The 18,905-nt window shown below is 44.1% G+C and overlaps 1 protein-coding gene across 1 annotated transcript in view; it reads left to right on the top strand.

Moving 5' to 3' along the window:
- Positions 1-18,905, top strand: part of FBXO16 (F-box protein 16) — a 36,644-nt gene that overhangs the window by 10,063 nt on the left and 7,676 nt on the right. Inside the window, exons 3-6 of the mRNA XM_061990588.1 lie at positions 2,001-2,036; positions 9,247-9,453; positions 10,718-10,882; positions 11,753-11,958. Coding sequence (XP_061846572.1) covers positions 2,001-2,036; positions 9,247-9,453; positions 10,718-10,882; positions 11,753-11,958 — 614 coding nt within the window. The remainder of the gene's footprint in view (positions 1-2,000; positions 2,037-9,246; positions 9,454-10,717; positions 10,883-11,752; positions 11,959-18,905) is intronic.

The raw sequence follows: 18,905 nt of genomic DNA on the forward strand, positions 1-18,905 counted from the left end.
AACATCACTTTCAGTTATATAAATAGCTCCCTGCTTCACTTGAATTATCCAACCCAAAACTTAGAGCTTTGACTATTCATCACTTGCTTGTGGCAAATCCAAGTTCAGCTTGTCAGGTTTTTGTTTTTACTTTGCCAAGTGTCCCACACGCAAATAATAACTGTCAACATACAAATAAAAGCAATGTTGTTCTCCACTCCTCACAAGAGACACTCCTGCTGAGAAAGACAGAACTAATGCTGTCAACTGCTGTACCAGACATCAGCACTGAGAATGTCTTTCTCTGCAGGAACTTTCTTTGCAGGCTGTCATAGCAATAACATGTTTGGAGTTTATAATAATGAAGCATGTTTTCCTAGTTGTGGTTAATAGCTAGTTTTATGTGCAGTTATGAGCTGGGCTTTTTCCTCTTTGATCTGTCTTCTGGAAAAATTTTCTACAGCATTTCCTTACTTCCCAGGTCACAGTCCTGAGTAGAGAAGGCAGTTTTCTGGTCGTGGGGAGCCACATGCTAGTGAATTCATGCTAGGTCTAGCTCTCTATTGAGAAAGCTCAACATTATAAATCCCCTGCTGTATTTTGATACTGATCATCGTTCTTGTTAGTTGTCCCTGTAAAGTAGCCAGGGAACAAAAACTGGTCTTACTATCTTACTCCCAATGGTCTTCCTGTGTTAAGATTACAGCCATCATGTGGGCTGTGTGATAATTACCCATGTTGTCTCCATTCCAGGAGACTCCAGGCACCCAATGTTTCCAACTCAGGAGAACTGAAATTTCTCAAACAAAGAGATGGGAAGCCCAGCTTCTGTACACTCAAGAGAGCAGAGTATTATCTTGGCACATCGTGTGTGCAGCAGCTGCAAAGAGAGGAGCTGAGTGATAGCACATTGCAGCCAGTCTGCAGAGTTATCCTTTACAGGTGTGCACACAAAGCTCTTGAAATTTAGGGAGTCTTTTTCAGTGAAAGGAACCTTCCACAGGATCCAGCCTGTAGAGCTGAAGAAGTAAAGGAAGAAGTAGATGAGGCCTTCCTCAGACAACTGGAAGTAGCCTCATGTTTGCAGGCCTTGGTCTTCATGGGGAACTTTAAGCACCCTGATACCTGCTGGAAAGGCAATCTATCAGGGCATATGCAATCCAGATTTCAGGAGTGCATTGATGATAACTTCCTGACACAGGTCACCAAGGAACCAACACGGAAGGATGCTCTGGTGGACTTCATAAAGGAGGAATCGTTGGGAATGTGAGGTCAGAGACAATGTTGGTGCCAGTTCCCAGAAGGTGATGGAGTTCAGGATACTGAGAGGAAAGAGCAAGACAAATAGCAGGATCACAGTCCTGGACTTCCAAGAGAGCAGACTTTGACCTCTTCAGGGATCTGTGTAGGAGAATAAAACCAGCACAAGGACACTAAATGATTAAGGAATTGGAGAATTATATTATAGGGAGAGGTTGAGAGATCTGAGGTTGTTCAGCCTAGAGAAGAGAGGCTCATGGGGGACTTTGTCAATGTGTATGTCAGTGTTATCAACGTGGCACTTAAGGACATGGTTTAGTGGTGGCCATGGCAGTGCTGGGTTAACAGTTGGACTTGAGGATCTTAAAAATCTTTTCCAACCTAAACAATTCCCTGATTCTCTCAATTCTCTCTTGGTGGCACCTAGTGAAAAGACAGGTGATAGCCACAAACTGAAATACAGGAAATTCCATTTAAAAATAAGGGAGAATGTCCTAATTGTGGCCATGTTCACACACTCTAACAAATTGCCACAGAGACTGTGGAGTTTCCATCCACAAAGATATTCAAAACCCATCAGGATGTGAGCTTCAGTTTACCCTAGCAAGGAGCTTGAACTAAAGGATCTCCACAGGTTTCTTCCAAACTCTTCAATGATTCTATTTATATTTTGTCGATTGTTTTTTCTAGCTGTATTTTTCTTAGGACATATTTAATCCCCTTTACATATTCAAATTTATTTCTATGTGTATGTTTTATAGGTATTTGAAGAAAGAAGAGCCCTGCTTGGAAAATGGGTAAACTTTTCTCTTTATATATTTGAATACAGCTAGGTTTCTGAACTGATCAAGAGATTACAGTAATGGGAATATAAAACCTGTCCCATTTTGAAAAAGGGGTTGAAGGTAAAGATGTAAATTCTCTTAGTGCCCATATTCTGTAAGCTCTGAACCTGGGAAATCATATTCCCTCATCAGAATGATCTGAAATGGGGTAAGAAACCCTGGGAAAAGTATTTTAGGTATTGCTGTTGTCTGCTGGTAAGTCTTTGAAACCCGGAACAAATTACATTATCTATCAAGTGCACACATATGGCTCCCAATACTGCGTTCCTTGAGCACACCACCATTTCTTACTGTCATTATCTTCACAGCTCCAGTATGAGACTGGAAAGTGCTATCACCTTGTTTTGCAGACGTAAAACTGAGGTACAGAGAGACGTGAGATGGGATTTGTGTGCCTTAACCCAGTGATTGCTAGTTAGGCATTTGGATAGGGTTTCTCTCTCTGGGTGTGTATGTTTGAAACATAATATTTAAGCCTGGCTGGTCTGGTCATCACAGGCTTCTTGTAGAGTCAACAAAGAGAAAGCAGTACTTCCAGAGGGTAAGTCATCTCACTTAATGTAGGATGCAAGATCAGCTGTTTCTTTCCATAGCCTAAGAAGAGAGTCATGGAATCACAGAATCATTCTGGTTGAAAAAGACCTTGAAGATCCTTGAATCCAACCCGTTTCAGGGAAAGAGTTCTTCCTCAGCACCAATCTAAACCTCTCTTGGGGCAACTTTAGGCTGTTTCCTCTTGTCCTGTCAATTCACCTCAGGAGCAGAGACCAACCCCACCCACCAGCCACAACCTCTTGTCAGGGAGTTGCTGAGAGGAAGAGGGTCTCCCCTCAGGCTCCTGTTCTCCAGGCTGAACACCCCCAGGGCCCTCAGCCCCTCCCCAGCATACTTGTGCTTCAGCCCCTTCCCCAGCTCCACTGCCTGGCTCTGGACATGCTCCAGCCCCTCAATGTCCCTCTGGCAGTGAGAGGCCCAACACTGAACACAGCACTCGAGCTGGGGCCTCACCAGTCATAGCTGGCTGCTTGAAAGGAATGACTCTAACTGACCTACCCAGGAAGCTGATGGCAGAGCACATGATGGCACAAGATTTGCTGTAATGCTAAGTAGATGACAGATCTAAAACCAGTCTCTTGAAAATTGTTGGATGTCTGAAGGGCAGAAATGTTTTCATTAGAACCCTCACTGAAAGAGTCAAGATCTGGAGGCAACCTTCCTCAAAGATACATAAAAGTGCAAAATCATCTTCTGAAAGATTAAATTTATGACCCTTCATGTGACATTAGATCAAAGCGCTCATTTCACTCCTTCAGAGCTAATTCTCCTTGCACTTGTTTACCCGTCATATCAATGAAAAGGGTACAGAAAGCACAAAAGCTGCTCTTAACTCACTTTAGAGCCTGTAGCATTATAATATCTGGTATGCAACGCCTAGAGCACTCTGAGTTTGGGAGAAACCATGGCAAAAAAATTACAGTGCTCTGGGCAAGACTTCTTACATTGATTCACATGACCCTCTCAAAATGCTCTCAGGAATTATAAACTAGATGAAACTACTGAGACTCCATATTCAGTGTAGTCGTAAGTGCTTTATTATGAAACTGGAAGGCTGAAATCTGTCTCAAGTCCACACCTGTTGAGTGTTTTCAGTAATATCTTCATGCTGAAATGGAAAGTACATACTTATCTGCAGATGGTACCAGGCTTGGAGCGATTTCCTGGTGTTTGGAGAATAGGAATCAATATGAAATGATCTGCAGTTTGATAAGGATGAGTGAAAAGAGGCATGTCAGAATGACATTTACAAAAACTTTCAGATCTGAGAAGCCACAAGTATGTAGCAAACTTGCAGGGAATTCTGATGGATCATAAACTGAGTACAAATTGAAAGTGTCTTCTAATAAAACGAAGTATCCCAAAGGGCTGTCTGAAAAGCAGAGCCATCCCCAGTTCTGGTCCTTGCATTTTGAGAAAGCTGAGAACCAATTTGGGATACTTCTGAGAACAAGTAATATGTGAGAAAGAAAATTTGAAAACAATTGCTTTGTTGGGAAGGGATGATGGAAGAAAAGGAAGAAAAGATGAAGGGAAGATGGAGAAAAGACATGATAACATCTTTCTGAAGGCACACAACAGATAGCTGAGAAGAGGAAGGGAATGATGTGATCTCTGTGTTCACATTGGATAGGACAAGAAATCATGGGCTTGAACTGCAATGACATGGACACAATTTAGACACCAGTAAAATCCAATGCTACAGGTAATTCACTGCTGGAATAGCTCGCCTGGGGGTTAGGGGTGGAATCTTCATCGCTGGAGCCTTTTGAGAACAGGTTAGACAAACACTTGTCAGGAATGGTTTAGGTAGAGTGGATCCTGCCTTGCGGCAGGAGGTGAACTAGCTCTGTTTCTTAACCTTTTTACACTTTTCCAACCTTCTGGGAAAGCAGAACAGGTTGCCTTGTGCGGTATTGCCACAGTGGTTTTCCCTTACAGCCAAATAAAGATTATAGGTGAACCTTTGGATGATCATCATTTAATTTACCCTTCCTGATTTTATTTACATGCATCCAGGGACTCTGTGCATTTTCATGTATTTATTTTTCTTCCAGTTGTTCCACAGAACATCTTTGATGTCTCCCAGGCTGTTGTGGTTGAGAAACAATGAACTAGGTGACCTGAAGGGATTTCATTTCTATTTCTGTGCTGCTGGGAAGCCCCAAAGGAGATGGGACTGGCTGTGCTGTCACCTACAGTATCCAAGACACACGATGAGACCCTCTGCAACTTTTTTGCTGTCTCAGATTGTGCTTAGCTCCACAAAGTATTCTTGCTGCACAGAATGGAAGCAGTGGTAGTATGTAGTGCTGCCTGTATTATGTGCTGTTCACATGCATGGGTATTCGATCCTGCTGGAGGCATTTGCATTGAATTTCCTTCATGCCAATTCCTTTACCCAAATACCATTTGGATATATAGAGAAGAGAAATTGTAGTGCTGTCTTTCAGTTGAAACCCTTTTGGTGGCTGAACTGTGAAAGAGTTAACATCTCTCTGTTATTTTTTTTCTGCTTTATTCTAGTTGTTTTTATTCTGTATTGCGCCCAGGGCAGATGCCTTGACGTGCTGCCTCTCAGCCTCCCTTTCTGCTGTGTTCTGCAAGCCAAACGTTCCTCCCATTAATTTAAAAAACATAAAACATGTTGTTCTACCTTAATGCTCAGTGCTATCATGCTGACACCCAGGTTAATAAGTTGACAATGAAGCTGGAGTTGAACTTGTAGATTAAGCCACCTAAGCTTCAATGTCTCCAGGTGATCTGAGCATCTCAGCTTCCATTATAGGCAAATGAGATGTAGACAAGTCAGGGAAACCCAGACAGTGATTCAGCTCACCCTGTGGGCTACATCTTCAGCTAGTAATTTATACAGCACATCTGAGTGTTCCCAGGTACTGGAACTTGCTCATCGATGCTATGAAATTGTTAGCACGCTCCCTGGCAAGATTTTGGCCTGGTCTGGTAGCACTCTTCTGGACACTGTTCAGACACAATTTAGACATAAGCCTGGGCCAAGAACCATGCCAAATACACAGTTTGGATCCAGCCACCTCAATAGCATGGACATATTCATTATCTACCTCTTGTCTCTCATAGCACGACAGATATGATGCAAGACTTGCAGAAAACTGTCACTCTTTACAAGATACCCTAAAACAGCGGATGCTGGTATTCGGGCATCCCTAGTCATGGCAGCCTCCCACCTGTAGACACCTCTTTACCCAGGAACTGGCCTTATGCTAGGTGTCAAGGTGCAGGAGCAATGATTCCTGCTGAAGAGGTGCTTCTTGTCACCAGGCTGCCAGCTTGCCTTGTTCAACAATCTCCCCAGGAGTCTCCTTGTATGAAAATTCAAGTTTTGTTGTTTAACTACAGCGATGAAAGCAAAAAGGAACAGAACCCAGGGGCTACTTGCTAATTGTTGACACACGGCTGCTTGGCAGCAGAGATGTTTAGGATTTGGTTGGGTGGATTAACGTGTTTTACGGATACGAGGTGCCTGTCTGCTTTATCCCTTCTCTTCCTACCTGGGTCCCAGGTCTCCAACAAATCCCTTTATCAAGACTGGGAGAAGATGGCTGGGGAGGGAGGGGAAAATTGCTTCTCCCCAGGTGACTCACCTGCATCTGCTTGCAAGTCATTCTGCAAAACAGCCCCATTGACTGGAGAATTCATTCCTACCTTTGCAGAGCACAGGGATGCCTGAGTGTGATTGTAGCCCTGTGAACTTATTGTCAATATGCTGGGTTGGAGATCAGAATTATGTCCCATTTTGGTGGTTAGTTCAAGTCAGCAAAACAACCTGTCTCCTACAGCAGAGTGGGGCCTCTTTAGATTAAGCAGCAGAGCCCCTGTACTTTGGCACTGAGGTCCTGGGCTCTCCCCGTAGTGTCAGACTGTGTTATTTGTCTGTGTGCACTCATGGATTAATTGTAAACTGATCGCAGAAGCAGAGACTGAGCACTCTGCATTGCCAGCATAGCCTTATGTCATACAGTCCCTGGGGAGGCATTGTTCTGCTCCAGGAAAGGCACAGAAAAAGGGAAAAAGTATTCCTAGCTGCAGAGAGAGAAGGTGCAGCACCTTGAAAAGGGGAATCCGGTCCAACTGGTTGGGTTGCTGTAATCACATGCAAGGGGAGGAACTGTGGAGAAAGGGAGCCAAATGTGGGATGGGGACATGCTTGTTAATACTGGAAAATACACAAATTATGCCTGCTTAACTACTTGGCTGCTGCTGAATGTGGTGGATAAGAAGCTGTGTGTTCCCATGCTCCTGACCTTATGGGGCTGATTTAAATGGAGTTTCCTTTGCAGTGCGAGCACGGGCTGAGGATGCTGCAAGGAATTGCTCTGTTGCAAAATCTGTGGCAGAACAGGAAGAGTTAAATAGCAGCAAATACTCTGTCTGCTGGAAAGAGAAGCTAGATTTGCTTTGATTAGTTCACTTAATCTGTTGGTGTGGAAGAGAGTAAGCCAGTTACCCCTTGTCTCTGGAACTTCTATGGGGGAAATTGATCTTTGCAAATTGGTGATTGTGGATTGTTTTAATGAGGAGGATGTAGCTGTGATCATGAATGGGGAGTGTGTGCAGCAGAGGCTTTCCCCCTTCACCATGTGACACAGAAAGCCTTTTATATTGAGCTGAGGATGAGAAAGGGACAGGCAAAACCTTCTCTGTCTGTCTCTTTCTAATTTTATTCTCAGGAAATATGTTTCTAAACCCCAAATACAAAGGTTTTGCTTCAGTTTTTCCTTAGTGTTCTGTTAAACATCATTAGAAGTCAAAGTTACACGCAAAACAGGAATGGGAGGCAAAGGGTATATTCCTGAATTCACTGTCTCTGTCTAAAAAGACATGGACATTTGGGAGCCTTTTTTTACATGGCTTTTCATCTCTCTGAGATCTCAGGAATGCTAATTCCATCTTTTTTTCATGTTGACCTTCTTGAAGGTCTGGCAGAGATGTTTGCAAGGAGAAGAGCTATTTACTTCTTGGAGTTTGTTCTCTAGTACTGGAATTAAATACATCGAAGTAAAAATACAGAAAGGAGCAAGGGTTTATTTAAAATTATCTAGAAAGAGATTACTTTTCAATTACCTCTCAACTGCACAGTAAGTTTAAACTATTATTCTGCCACTCTTCCACCTCACCAGAGATTTTGGAGGGGGAAGCTTAAAAAAAAAAAAATCTTAATTTCTAGGCTGTTTTGTTCTGAGAGAGAAAGAAAGGGACAGTGGACATTAAACCATTTACCCACAATCATAATAATAAAAAAACCTGGAAGAACTGTGTATTTTTTCTCTTTTTTTTTTTTTTTTTAAGTCACATTTAATTAAGACCCTCAAATGCTCCTGAGGTTAAATGCAGAAGTTAATGTGCTGTGATTTGACCTGTGGAGAGCAAGCTGTCAGCTGTGGAAAGCTGGCTTCAGGAAACAGCCCTGTGAAAGCAGGGTCCATGCTTTGGGGATGGCCAAGGTGTGAGAAAGAAACAGGAAAAGCAGCATTCCCCAAACAGAGGAATTCCCCAAAGAGATCTGTTTTCCCTTTGAAAAGCAGGTGAGTTTGGGTCATAGGCTGTTCTTGTGCTAAGAAGCAGGATGAAGTGGGACTTGTCTGAAACCACGTTTTGCCTCTGGAAAGCCGCCTTTAACTACGGCTATTGTGCAGTTCCCACTGGGGATTCCTGCTGATCCTGCCTGGAACCACAGCCACCGTGGTCCTCTGACACTGCTCCCTCCAGCAGCCAGGACTGCTCTTGCAGGTTTTGAGACAGATTGCACAGATTGTGGCGATGAGGTCAGTCTCCTCCCAGGAGATTCCTGCTGACAGAGCCCTTTCCATCCTCTGCTATCAACACAGCATAAACACTAGCTACTGCCACCGTTGTTCCCACCCTGTTTACACAGCTCTGCCCACTCTGCTCAATGCAGCCCTGTTGTTGCCATCAGTAGCAAAGTGATACATGCTTGTGTGGTTACTTAAATGCTCATTTCTTCCCACAACTGTTTTAATCCTCCTCTTTGATACCTTTTATAAGCATAGAAAGGCTGAGAAAAATCTTTGTTTCTGCGCTGCCGGGTTTGTGTGGCAGATTTCCTTGTGAGACATAGGCAGCTGACTTAGTTTTTCTTTGCTTTACTTCTCTAGCGAGCAAATATTTCCCTATTTTGTGAGAATAAATACTTCAACAATTGTGAGGTGCTCAAATATTGCAGTAGTGGTGGCTACTGTGTCAGGATAGATGAGGAATCAGCCCTGAACTCATTGTAATTTGGGACCTGATCCTGTAAACACACATCTGAGTCTTATCCTTTCCATGAATGAAGCCAAGTCTCAGAGCTGACCCCAGGAGCAAAGTCTTGAGAGCATGAGTGTGTCCTGGATTAAGCCATCCTGGATCCTTTGAGGATTATAAATCATATGTTAGGTGGCTTCAGAGTTTCTTTTAATGTAGCCTCTCCATTTGTTCCCAGTTCCTCGGTGCTTTGCTCTTGAATGAGTCACCAGAAGCTGCTGCTTATGCACTTTCCCTTGCCTTAAATGTGTGCTTTAAGAAGCTGAATCTCCGGTTTGTCAGAACCTGAAACTCCTTTTTTCAGTTTGACAAGTGGACAGATGGTCAGAGGCGGAGGATCCTGGTGGACCTGTTGGAACGCTGTTCCCCGTCACAGCAGAAATTCTGTGCCAAGCAGCTACAGGATCGAGTCCCCATTGAGGCTCTAGATTTTACCACGAGGCTTCCGAGAGTCCTGTCTTTATACATCTTTTCCTTCCTGGACCCACGGAGCCTCTGTCGATGTGCACAGGTAAAAAAAAGCCAACATGCAAATCAGTTCAAGCTAGTTTAAAAACCAGGAAACAGCACTAGTTTTCTGCAAAGACATACCAGTGCTGTTCTTCATGATTCAAGGACATCTCTGATTTGGCAGCCTAGTGCCAAATGCAACACTTCCACACATCCTAAATGGAGCCAGACTGACCAAGGTTTACAAAAGTGAAGAGTAATTTTAGATGCTCAGCTCTAAGACATTTAACATGTGGCACTTTATAAGACTGAATCTTCCCAAGAAAGAGGCTTGGTACTTTCTGAAGATTATCTTATTTTAAAGTACCTTGCACTACGGTCAGTCATTAATTGCTTTGAAAAGTGACATGTGCTAGTTGCAAAGAATTACGTACAATGCTTTAAGAAAACTAGATCCTTGAAAATGCTTGAGGGTAAAGTGTTGGATGTCGAGAAGCAGAGAAGTTAGATGGGCGTTTGAGCACATTGACTGGGGCTTCAGTCTTTTGAACACAGTGGCTAAGACTCCAAAAATATGTTTGCATGAGATAAAGTGCTGTGAGGTGATGCCCAAAGCAGTTCTGAATTAATGAGTTCAGATAATGGTGACATTTTTGCTGCACTAACACAGTACTCTGTATAACACATATATCAAAATATCAGCTTGCTTTAAGCTTGCTCAGGTATCATGTTTTGCGTAGATGCAGCTCAACACCATTCATAAGCAGGGAAAAGACAGGTTAGTAAATTGCTTACTTAGAAAGAAAGGACTTCATAGTGCTACGTATGTCATATTATTGGACAACTGCTATTATAAGCATGACAGTGCCAATAGATGATATTTGTCCTTAAGCTGAAACAAGCATTGCACACAAAATGACTGTGTGATGGAGTGTAACAGCAGAACATGAGTAAGGAGAAACCATTCAGAACAGATCTGTCAGACCTGGGGAGTTTACTGATGCTGTTTTCTCAGTGGGCACAAAGTGTTTATTCCAATTACTGTATGCTTATTGAGTAGAAGTGCAGGGAGTTGCCTTAAACAAGCTGAAATCCTCTTGGCCTGTGATTTTTGGGATATTTCACCCTGTGCTGGAGTTCAGCTAAGATTAAGCACAGAGTATGTCATGAAGATCTTGAATGGTTTAAATGGTTTAAGGAAAGATCTAAATAGAGCTTGAACAGTGCTGGAGAATTGTACAAGTTTAAGGACAAAGGGGAATTACATCCACAGCACAGGATGCTGCCTAGCTGCCCAAGGTTTTAAACTCCCTGGGTATTCACAGGTGAGCTGGTACTGGAAGTACCTTTCTGAACTGGATCAGCTTTGGATGCTGAAATGCCTACGTTTTGGCTGGTACATCAACTTCTCTCCCACTCCCTTTGAGCAAGGAATCTGGAAGAAACATTATATTGAGATGGTGAAAGAGCTGCACATCACAAGACCAAAGGTATATACCTATCAATTCTAGAGATGTTCAGGACCAGTGGGAAAACTGGGCTGGTTGGGTTCCTAACTGCTTGACCTTTTTATCTTTCTGTAATCTCCCACTAGTAAAATGGAAGATACATTGTTTTTAATTAGACTCTAAACTCATGACTTGCCATGGTCTCTGCTTTCCCAACTGCTTTTCTAGTAGGGAGGAAGTGGAAATCTCATGAGTTAAAAGAAGTGATCACCAAAGGCTCTCTCTGTTATCCTTTCAGGGTGCACTCAAGGCTGTTTCCCTCTTTTTTTTTTTTTCGCAGTTATTAGAACATATGATGGCTTGCCTCAATCTGATAAGCAGAGATAGGGTGCCCAGCATCACCTTGCTGACATTTCAGACCCAGTTTATGTGGTGGAGAGGAAAAAAGTTCCTGTAATAGCCTTTGTCGTTACCCCTTTCTCTCTTCTTCAAAGGTGGCAGAGCCATTTTGGGGAGATGTAGCATTACTCAGATGCCATTGCTTTCTCACGAGATTTGTTGATGCCATGCCTGGTTTGTGGGGCTGTGAGAGAGGAATTCTTCTGCCTTGCATTCAAAACTCAGCCCTCTAATTTTAAACCAAACTCCCCCAGAGACTGTCTCTAGTCAACAGCGAAAAGCAAATATATCTCAAAAGCAGCTCAGCTCATCTTAATACAGATTTGGGGATATGAGTTTGTGCCAGAAATAGGCACTGTCAAGGTGTCTATTTCTGTCCACTGACTGTAATGGAGCCTTCAGAGACTAAATTTGAGTTAATACCCAGTTCTTAGCAGTCTAAAGTTAGGCAAGGTAAAGCTCATTTTAATCATAGGCTAAAACTTATTTTCTTCTTTTAATCTCTCTTATTAGACTCCTTCAAAGGATGAGTTTGTAGTTATTGATGTGCAACCTGTAAGAAGCAATGTCCCAGAGACGAAACTTTCTGTGCCAGGAAAGAGGACAAGCAAGGAGAAAAAAGGGCTCCCACCGTGGCGTTCATCAGACAGACACCCTACAGACACCATCCGATTCAACTACCTCGACAACTATGATCCCATCGAGCAGGCCAGGCAGGCGTAAGAGCTTCATCTCTTCTCTTCTGCTTTTTCCTGCAACGTAGGGTATGTCTGTGTCCTTTGCAAGCTCACTCTGCCCATGCTCCATGCTGACTGGAAACCTCATAGTTCAGCAACCTGGTTGCAAACTTGTTTTGCCGCTCTTCTGGGTTTTCTTGGATTGATCTTGGTCCAGTTGTAGTTGTGGCTGCACTTTGTGTCCTTTCAGCACAGAGCATGAGCAAAGCTTCTTAGTGACTGACAATAAAATAGTTTGTAACTCCTGGAGAGGTTACACAGCTATAATGGGAAGACTCAGGTCAAGAATTTGCTTAAGAGTTTTAAAATAAAGCTGCAAGGTTGAGAGAAAACTACATTTTTTGCATAGAAGGGGAAGAAGGAATTAGTTGTGAGGAAAAAGAATTATATTGCTTTGAGGATCTTTTGTCCACAAAAGATTTAAGATGTAAGAGTATGTATGTACTGTAGAACATAAGTAATGAATAATATTTGTATCTACACTGCCTGGGACAGCACTGCCTAGATGCATCAGTTCTTGGGCTTTCAGGATTATCTGCTCAGCAACTGGGAGAAGAAAGGCATTTCTAGTCCAAAGGGTAGTTTTGCACATCAGCTTGTGTCAGGACTGCCCCATGTTTTCCTTTGACACACCTGGCATCAGGTATTTTCAGAATCTGAGATATATTGTAATATCTCTTTACATTAGCAAGCATCAGCAGGAGAAATAGCAAGGAGGCTGTAGTAGTCACCTGTGTGCAGTGTTTGGCCCAGCTTTTGTTTAAGTCTCTATTAATACCATCTCTTACTTTTTGTGGACTCACAGCAGTTACCTCAATTCAGCTGATGTGCAGACACTTGTGAAACTGGTAATGCTATCATTAATCTGGGCCTGCTATGCAGGTAATGGATGAGCTTGACAGTTGCCTAATTCCTGTGTGAATCTCTGTGAGGACTGCACAGACTCTCACTCAACCAAATGTGCAGAGAAGAGAGGATTTCTCTTCACGGTGCCAACAAAAACCTTGGGAACCAATTGAGCCACAGTGAAAGTATCCAGATTGTATTTAAAATGAATAACTGATAGAGCTGAGATTAGCCCTCTGTACAGGAACAATCAGTTCATGAATTACCCCAGCTAAGTGATTATTTGTCTGAGCCATTGTGCGCTCACGTAGGCTCTTTCTGAATGTGATTAACTTTGCCAGACCCACCGCTGCTCCAGGGTGTTCCACAAAGTTCCCAGTCTCTGAGCAAAAGTCTTTTATGAATCATTTTTTAATCCGCGTCCCCTAGTCCTAGGATGCTGCACTACTTCAAAGAGCTTTCCAGTTTCCACCTCACCCTCTTTCTGTGGTATGCTCCAAACTCTAGCACCATTTTGGGTAGAGCTCTTTGAGGCTTTTAACTAAATATTTTGTCAACGTGCCTCTTGTTGCAAGTGGATGTCCCAATATTGTTTTTCAATTGGTCTAAACGTTTCTATGTGGTGACTCCCAAAGGTTTCTGTGAGGTTTAGAGTTCCCTTATGCTGGCCATGATGCAGTGTAAGAAGTTGGACAAGCCTTGTTTGAGGAGTTTAAAAGTCACTTGTTCCAGCATTGAGCTGTAGGTGCAGCTGACAAGCAAATGCAAATGATTCTGAGCTGCTAATGATACAGTAAGCACACTGACTGTTTTCTTCTGCTAAAGGAGATTTGAGCCTCTATCCATTTGTGCAATGGAGAATAGTTTAATACCGAGTGTTCTAGCAAATGTGGCATTTATCCATAATTATAGAGGATTATTGCAAGCAGAGAAATGAATTCTATGAGATTTGCTTGTGTATCTCTGTTTAATATCACTTAAGCTGAAAGTAATTGCTAGCATATAGTCTTGTCTGTAATGACTATTCAGCAAGACAGGTGTGCCCTTTCAGGTTCTGACCCAGCTTCCCACTCACATAAGGATATGCTGATGCTTCTTTTCCGTGGACACATCACCACTAGAGTCCCCTCAGCAGCCCCTTCCTAGAAGTGTCCTCCCACTAAGGCTCTATATTCACAGAATCCTGGAATGGTGGGGGTTGGCAGGGCCCTGCAGAGCTCATCCAGCCCAAGCCCCTGCTCAAGCAGGTTCCTCTCCATCAGGGGGCACAGGAATGTGTCCAGGCAGGTTTGGAAACCTCCCGAGAAGGAGCCTCCACACCCTCCCTGGGCAGCCTGGGCCAGGGCTCCCTCACTTCCCTCACCTCAAAACCTTAAACACACGTTTTTCCTTGTGTTTGAGTGGAACTTTTTATGTTCCAGCTTTTGTCCATTGCCCTTGTCCTGGCACTGGCCACCACACAAAAAACACTGGCCCCATTTCTCAGCACTGATGAGGTCCTCTCTCAGTCTTCTCTTCTCCAGACTGAACAGCCCCAGGTCCCGCAGCCTTTTCTCCTCACACAGATGTTCCAGTCCCCTCAGCATCTTGGTAGCCCTGTGCTGACCTCTCTCCAGCAGTTCCCTGTCTCTCTTGAGCCGAGAAGCCCAGAACAGGATGCAGGACTGCAGATGTGGCCTTACCAGGGCAGAATAAAGGAGGAGGAGAATTTCCCTCAACCTGCTGCCCACATTTCTTCATGTCCCTAGGATGCCATTGGCCTTCTTGCCCATGAGAGCACATTGCTGCCTCACACTATTTCCTCCATCCGTTGTTTCTTGGCAGCTGCCTAAGTATTGGGTCTTCAGCACTTCACCTGGCTCTGTACCTGGAGCAGGAGCAGCGAGACACCACCTTTCATGCCTGAGTGTTCCTCAGATGTTGGCTTTTGGTGGCAGTAGCAGCAGCTCATGGTGTGTGTTGGGTGGGTGTCAGTGGCCTCTCAACAGTAGCACAATGGCAGGGGGATCAGAGTGTCCCTCTGTGATGCCAAGCGTTGTTTTGGACAGCTGATGAAGGCTGTGCTCAGCCAACTGTGAGTGTTTAAGGTCGGCTGAGCTACGACTGTGATGTGAATACTATGCAAGATGATCTACCTTACTGCAGCCCACAGGCTCAGGCAGACCCTGCCTGACCAGTACATAGGACTGTAAAACTAGAACAGAGAACCAAGATAAAAATCTCTGCCCCCCCAGGGTGTGTTAGGTATAGTTATGCTTCAGAGTAGATGAATTCTTGGAGCTCAAGGGCATAACAACCACTCTTCATGCAAAATGAATGTCAGAAATAATGAAATCTATGTAAAATGAGATTCCTAAAACAATAGGAGTGATTTCCCAAAATACAGGCTTTTGCAAAGATAGTCAGGGAGAGGAAATGGGGTTTGCTGCAGTCTGAATGCATACAGAGAGGAATGAATGTTTCCTTGAAGTCATAAACCGGCATAAAAAGACACAGCAGAAATTGCAGAAAAGCAGCAGAAAGCCAAAGTGATGGCTGAGAGAAGACTAGAGAGAGCACCTGGAGGCAAGCAGGTTGGCTAGAAAGCTGTGAGCCAACAAACTATTCTTTTGAGTTCTGCTGTGCAGAGGAAAACTGGATTTGTAGAAAAATTCTTTGTGAACAAACCAGATTACATCAAAGGAATAACTGACGCCCTCATCAAAGCAATGTGTGAGTCTAGTCATTGGCTATTTCTTTGAATGAAAGTTAATCTGCCTAATGTCAGATTAAAATTTGCTGCATTTAAGAAGTAACAAAAAATAAAGTTTTTCCTAGCTCTTGGACCTGGTTAAAGTCTGCTTGACCTCACCGTGTACTTGCTTTCTGGTCCAAAGAGAGGTGAGAACTCTCCTGTGCATCATAAGAGAGTGTCCATGCCATAGCTGAAATACTGTCATTTAAATGGCAGAGTTATCTTCTGTTTCTTTGTTGGGCCCTTTGAGAGGAGTCATTAGCAGTATGATCCCATCTATAAGCATCAAAACTACACTGCTATGAATTCATAGCAGAGATCTTATCCTCCTTAGCCAAAAAAAAGGTGAAACATGGGAACTGTAACAAGCTACAGTCAATTCTCTGTTTTGCAGAGAGGAAGAGAGTCCTAAAAGACAGAACACAAAATGTATTTACCTTTGAAAAACAAAGAATTAGACTTCTGTGGAGCAATTGGGTGAGGATTTGGGCTGGACGGTGCTGGTGCTTCATGTCACTGGGGAGAATACTCCTATATTACAGCTGGGTAGTGCCCCAGAAAATGGCAGAGTGGTGTTAATTTGCAATCAGGATAACTGAGACTTGACTGGTTTGGGGTTTTTTTTAATATTTTTTTTTTTTTTTGCTGCTTGCACAGAAAGGCATGAGCTTGTACTATAAAAACTGAATGGCACCCAGGAGCCTCAGTGACAAACATCACAGCAGCAGGAAGGAGATGGGACAGAGATCCCCAACTACTTTCACTGAGAGGTTATTTGGTTTCGATGGGATCATGTGGGAAAAGCTTCACAGTCACTGAGCAGTGAAATTAAGAATAGCAGTCATCAGATGCATAGTTGAGAGAGTGGTGAGGCGATACAGAGAGAGATACAGACAGGGGTTGAATTACAAATTGCCTGGAAGGGGTTATCAAAGTCCCTTGATAGAACTGTAGCTGTGACTTGCAGTGTTGCTGCATGTGTGCGTGTGATTTATCATAAGGATGATTTCTGGTAGGTCTGGTTTGTTTTCTGCCTGAATTGTCCAGCTAGGTTTTGGGGTTTTATATGAACAAAACAGAGACCCATAAGGATGGATTTGTCTCTTTAGGTACAAAGAAATATCACAAAGGTGAAGCAAAAGATTTTTATCTGAAGTGTGGAACTAAGTTAACAAATTTTCTCTGGGACTCTGATCTGCTTAAAAAGGACCAGAAGAGGCATTTCTTTCAGGTCATGCATATACAGTTCTGCTGGAAGGCATCTGGTGTTTGTGCTGCTTGTTGTCAATAAATCAAAAGATTTGCCTGCCATTTTACCAGGAATAATGAATTCCAATTCTAGCCTAGTGCTGGACCACTGCCAGGACTGTGTCCTTGTGCCTCAAGGAAGAGCCCTGCTACTTCTCAACGACAACAGCTCAACCAAAATGCAAGCTCCTTTCCCCCCAGTCAGCTCAGGCTTCTGGAAGCCAGCACTAATTTAGTTTGATAATTTATGGACATAGGCTGGCTCTAAAAACAGTTGCATATTGTACTGGAGTGTTTACCCAATGAGAAAATAATTACTTTCAGTAATTGTTCCGTCAGCAGCATGGGCCTAGTTTCTAACAAAAAGGGGCTCAGTTGCGTGAGAAGAGGATAGTGTTTCACTGTCCTTCCAAATCCTAACGCTTGTCTCTTGCTTTTCATGTTTCTGAATAGCCCGCCCAGTGCTCCCTGCCTGTTAGGCTTGTGGGAATTAAAAACGATCCTTCAGGGAGGAAAGCGGGGTGAGAAACACCAAGTTCTGCACTGGGAGTGAGAGACCTACTGTCCCCATCTCAGTGCTGATGCCCTTGTCCTTTGCAGACTTGAGAAACTCATTGCTTAGATTTTATAGAATCATAAAATGATTTTGGTTGGAGAAGACCTTTAAAATCCTCAAGTCCAACCCCTCCCCTCACAGTGCCAAACCCACCACTAACCCATGTCCCTCAGCACCTCAGCTACACGGCTTTGCAATAGCTCCAGGGATGGGGACTCCACCACCTCCCTGGGCAGCCTGGGACAGAGGCTGACAACCCTCTCAGGGAAAAAGTTCTTCCTCAGATGAATTCTAAACCTCTCTTGGGGCACCTTGAGGCTGTTTCCTCTTCTCCTGTCGCTTCTACTTGGGAGAAGAGACTGACCCCCACCTCACTACAACCTCTTATCAGGTAGTTGCAGACAGTGATGAGGTCTCCCCTCAGGCTCCTCTTGTCCCAGCTGAACACCCCCAGGGCCCTCAGCCCCTCCCCAGCACACTTGTGCTCCAGCCCCTTCCCCAGCTCCGCTGCCCGGCTCTGGACACGCTGCGGCCCCTCAGTGTCCCTCTGGCAGTGAGGGGCCCAACACTGAACACAGCACTCGAGCTGCGGCCTCACCAGGGCCCAGCACAGGGGACGGCCACTGCCCTGGGCCTGCTGCCACACCACTGCTGATACAAGCCAGGGTGCCACTGGCCTTCTTGCCCACCTGGGCACGCTGCTGCCTCATCTTCAGCCCCTGGCACCAACCCCCCAGGCCCTTTCCCTGCGGGCAGCTTTCCAGCCCCTCTGCTACAACCTGGAGCGTTGCCTGGGGTTGCTGTGGCCCAAGGGCAGGACCCAGCCCTTGGCCTTGTTAAACCTCATCCCATTGCCCTGGGCACATCACTCCAGCCTGGACAGAGCCCTCTGAAGAGCCTTCCTGCCCTCACACACATCTATGCTCCCACACAGCTTCATGTCATCTGCAAACTAACTGAGGCTGCCCTCGATCCCTCATCCAGGTCATTGATAAAGCTATTAAACAGAACAGGCCCCAGCATTGAGCCTTGGGCAACACCACTGGTGATAGGCCAGCAACTGAATTTAACCCCATTCCCCACCACTCTTTGTGACTGGCCATCAGCCAGGTTTGCACCCAACACAGAGTACATTCATCCAAGCCATGGGCAGCCAGTTCAGATGACCATTTCATACCTCACAATAATATTTTGAATGTAATTTTCTCTCTTGACTGTTATTGAAGTGCTTCTAAGCTGGTTGCAGTTTTTTGCTATTTGAAATAATCTCTGATATATCTTTATGATTCTTGATCTCCAGCTGGTCTGGGAGTGAATACCAGATACATGCTAGTGTTGGCTACTTTTGAGGATGCGCATTATGTTGTGTGTTTCTGTTTCTTTATAGGATAAATGTTGGTTTTAGAGTCTGTTTCTGCCCTTTGTATTCACGATTTTGTAATCATACTGTGCTTTTTAGTATGCCTTCCAGGAGCAGAGACACTCACTGGTGATGGAGCTGGGAGAAGTGCTTGCAGGGCACACAAAGTTGCTGCTTTAAATTCA

Source organism: Colius striatus, chromosome 2 (genome assembly GCF_028858725.1).
Source record: "Colius striatus isolate bColStr4 chromosome 2, bColStr4.1.hap1, whole genome shotgun sequence".
Lineage (NCBI taxonomy): Eukaryota > Metazoa > Chordata > Aves > Coliiformes > Coliidae > Colius > Colius striatus.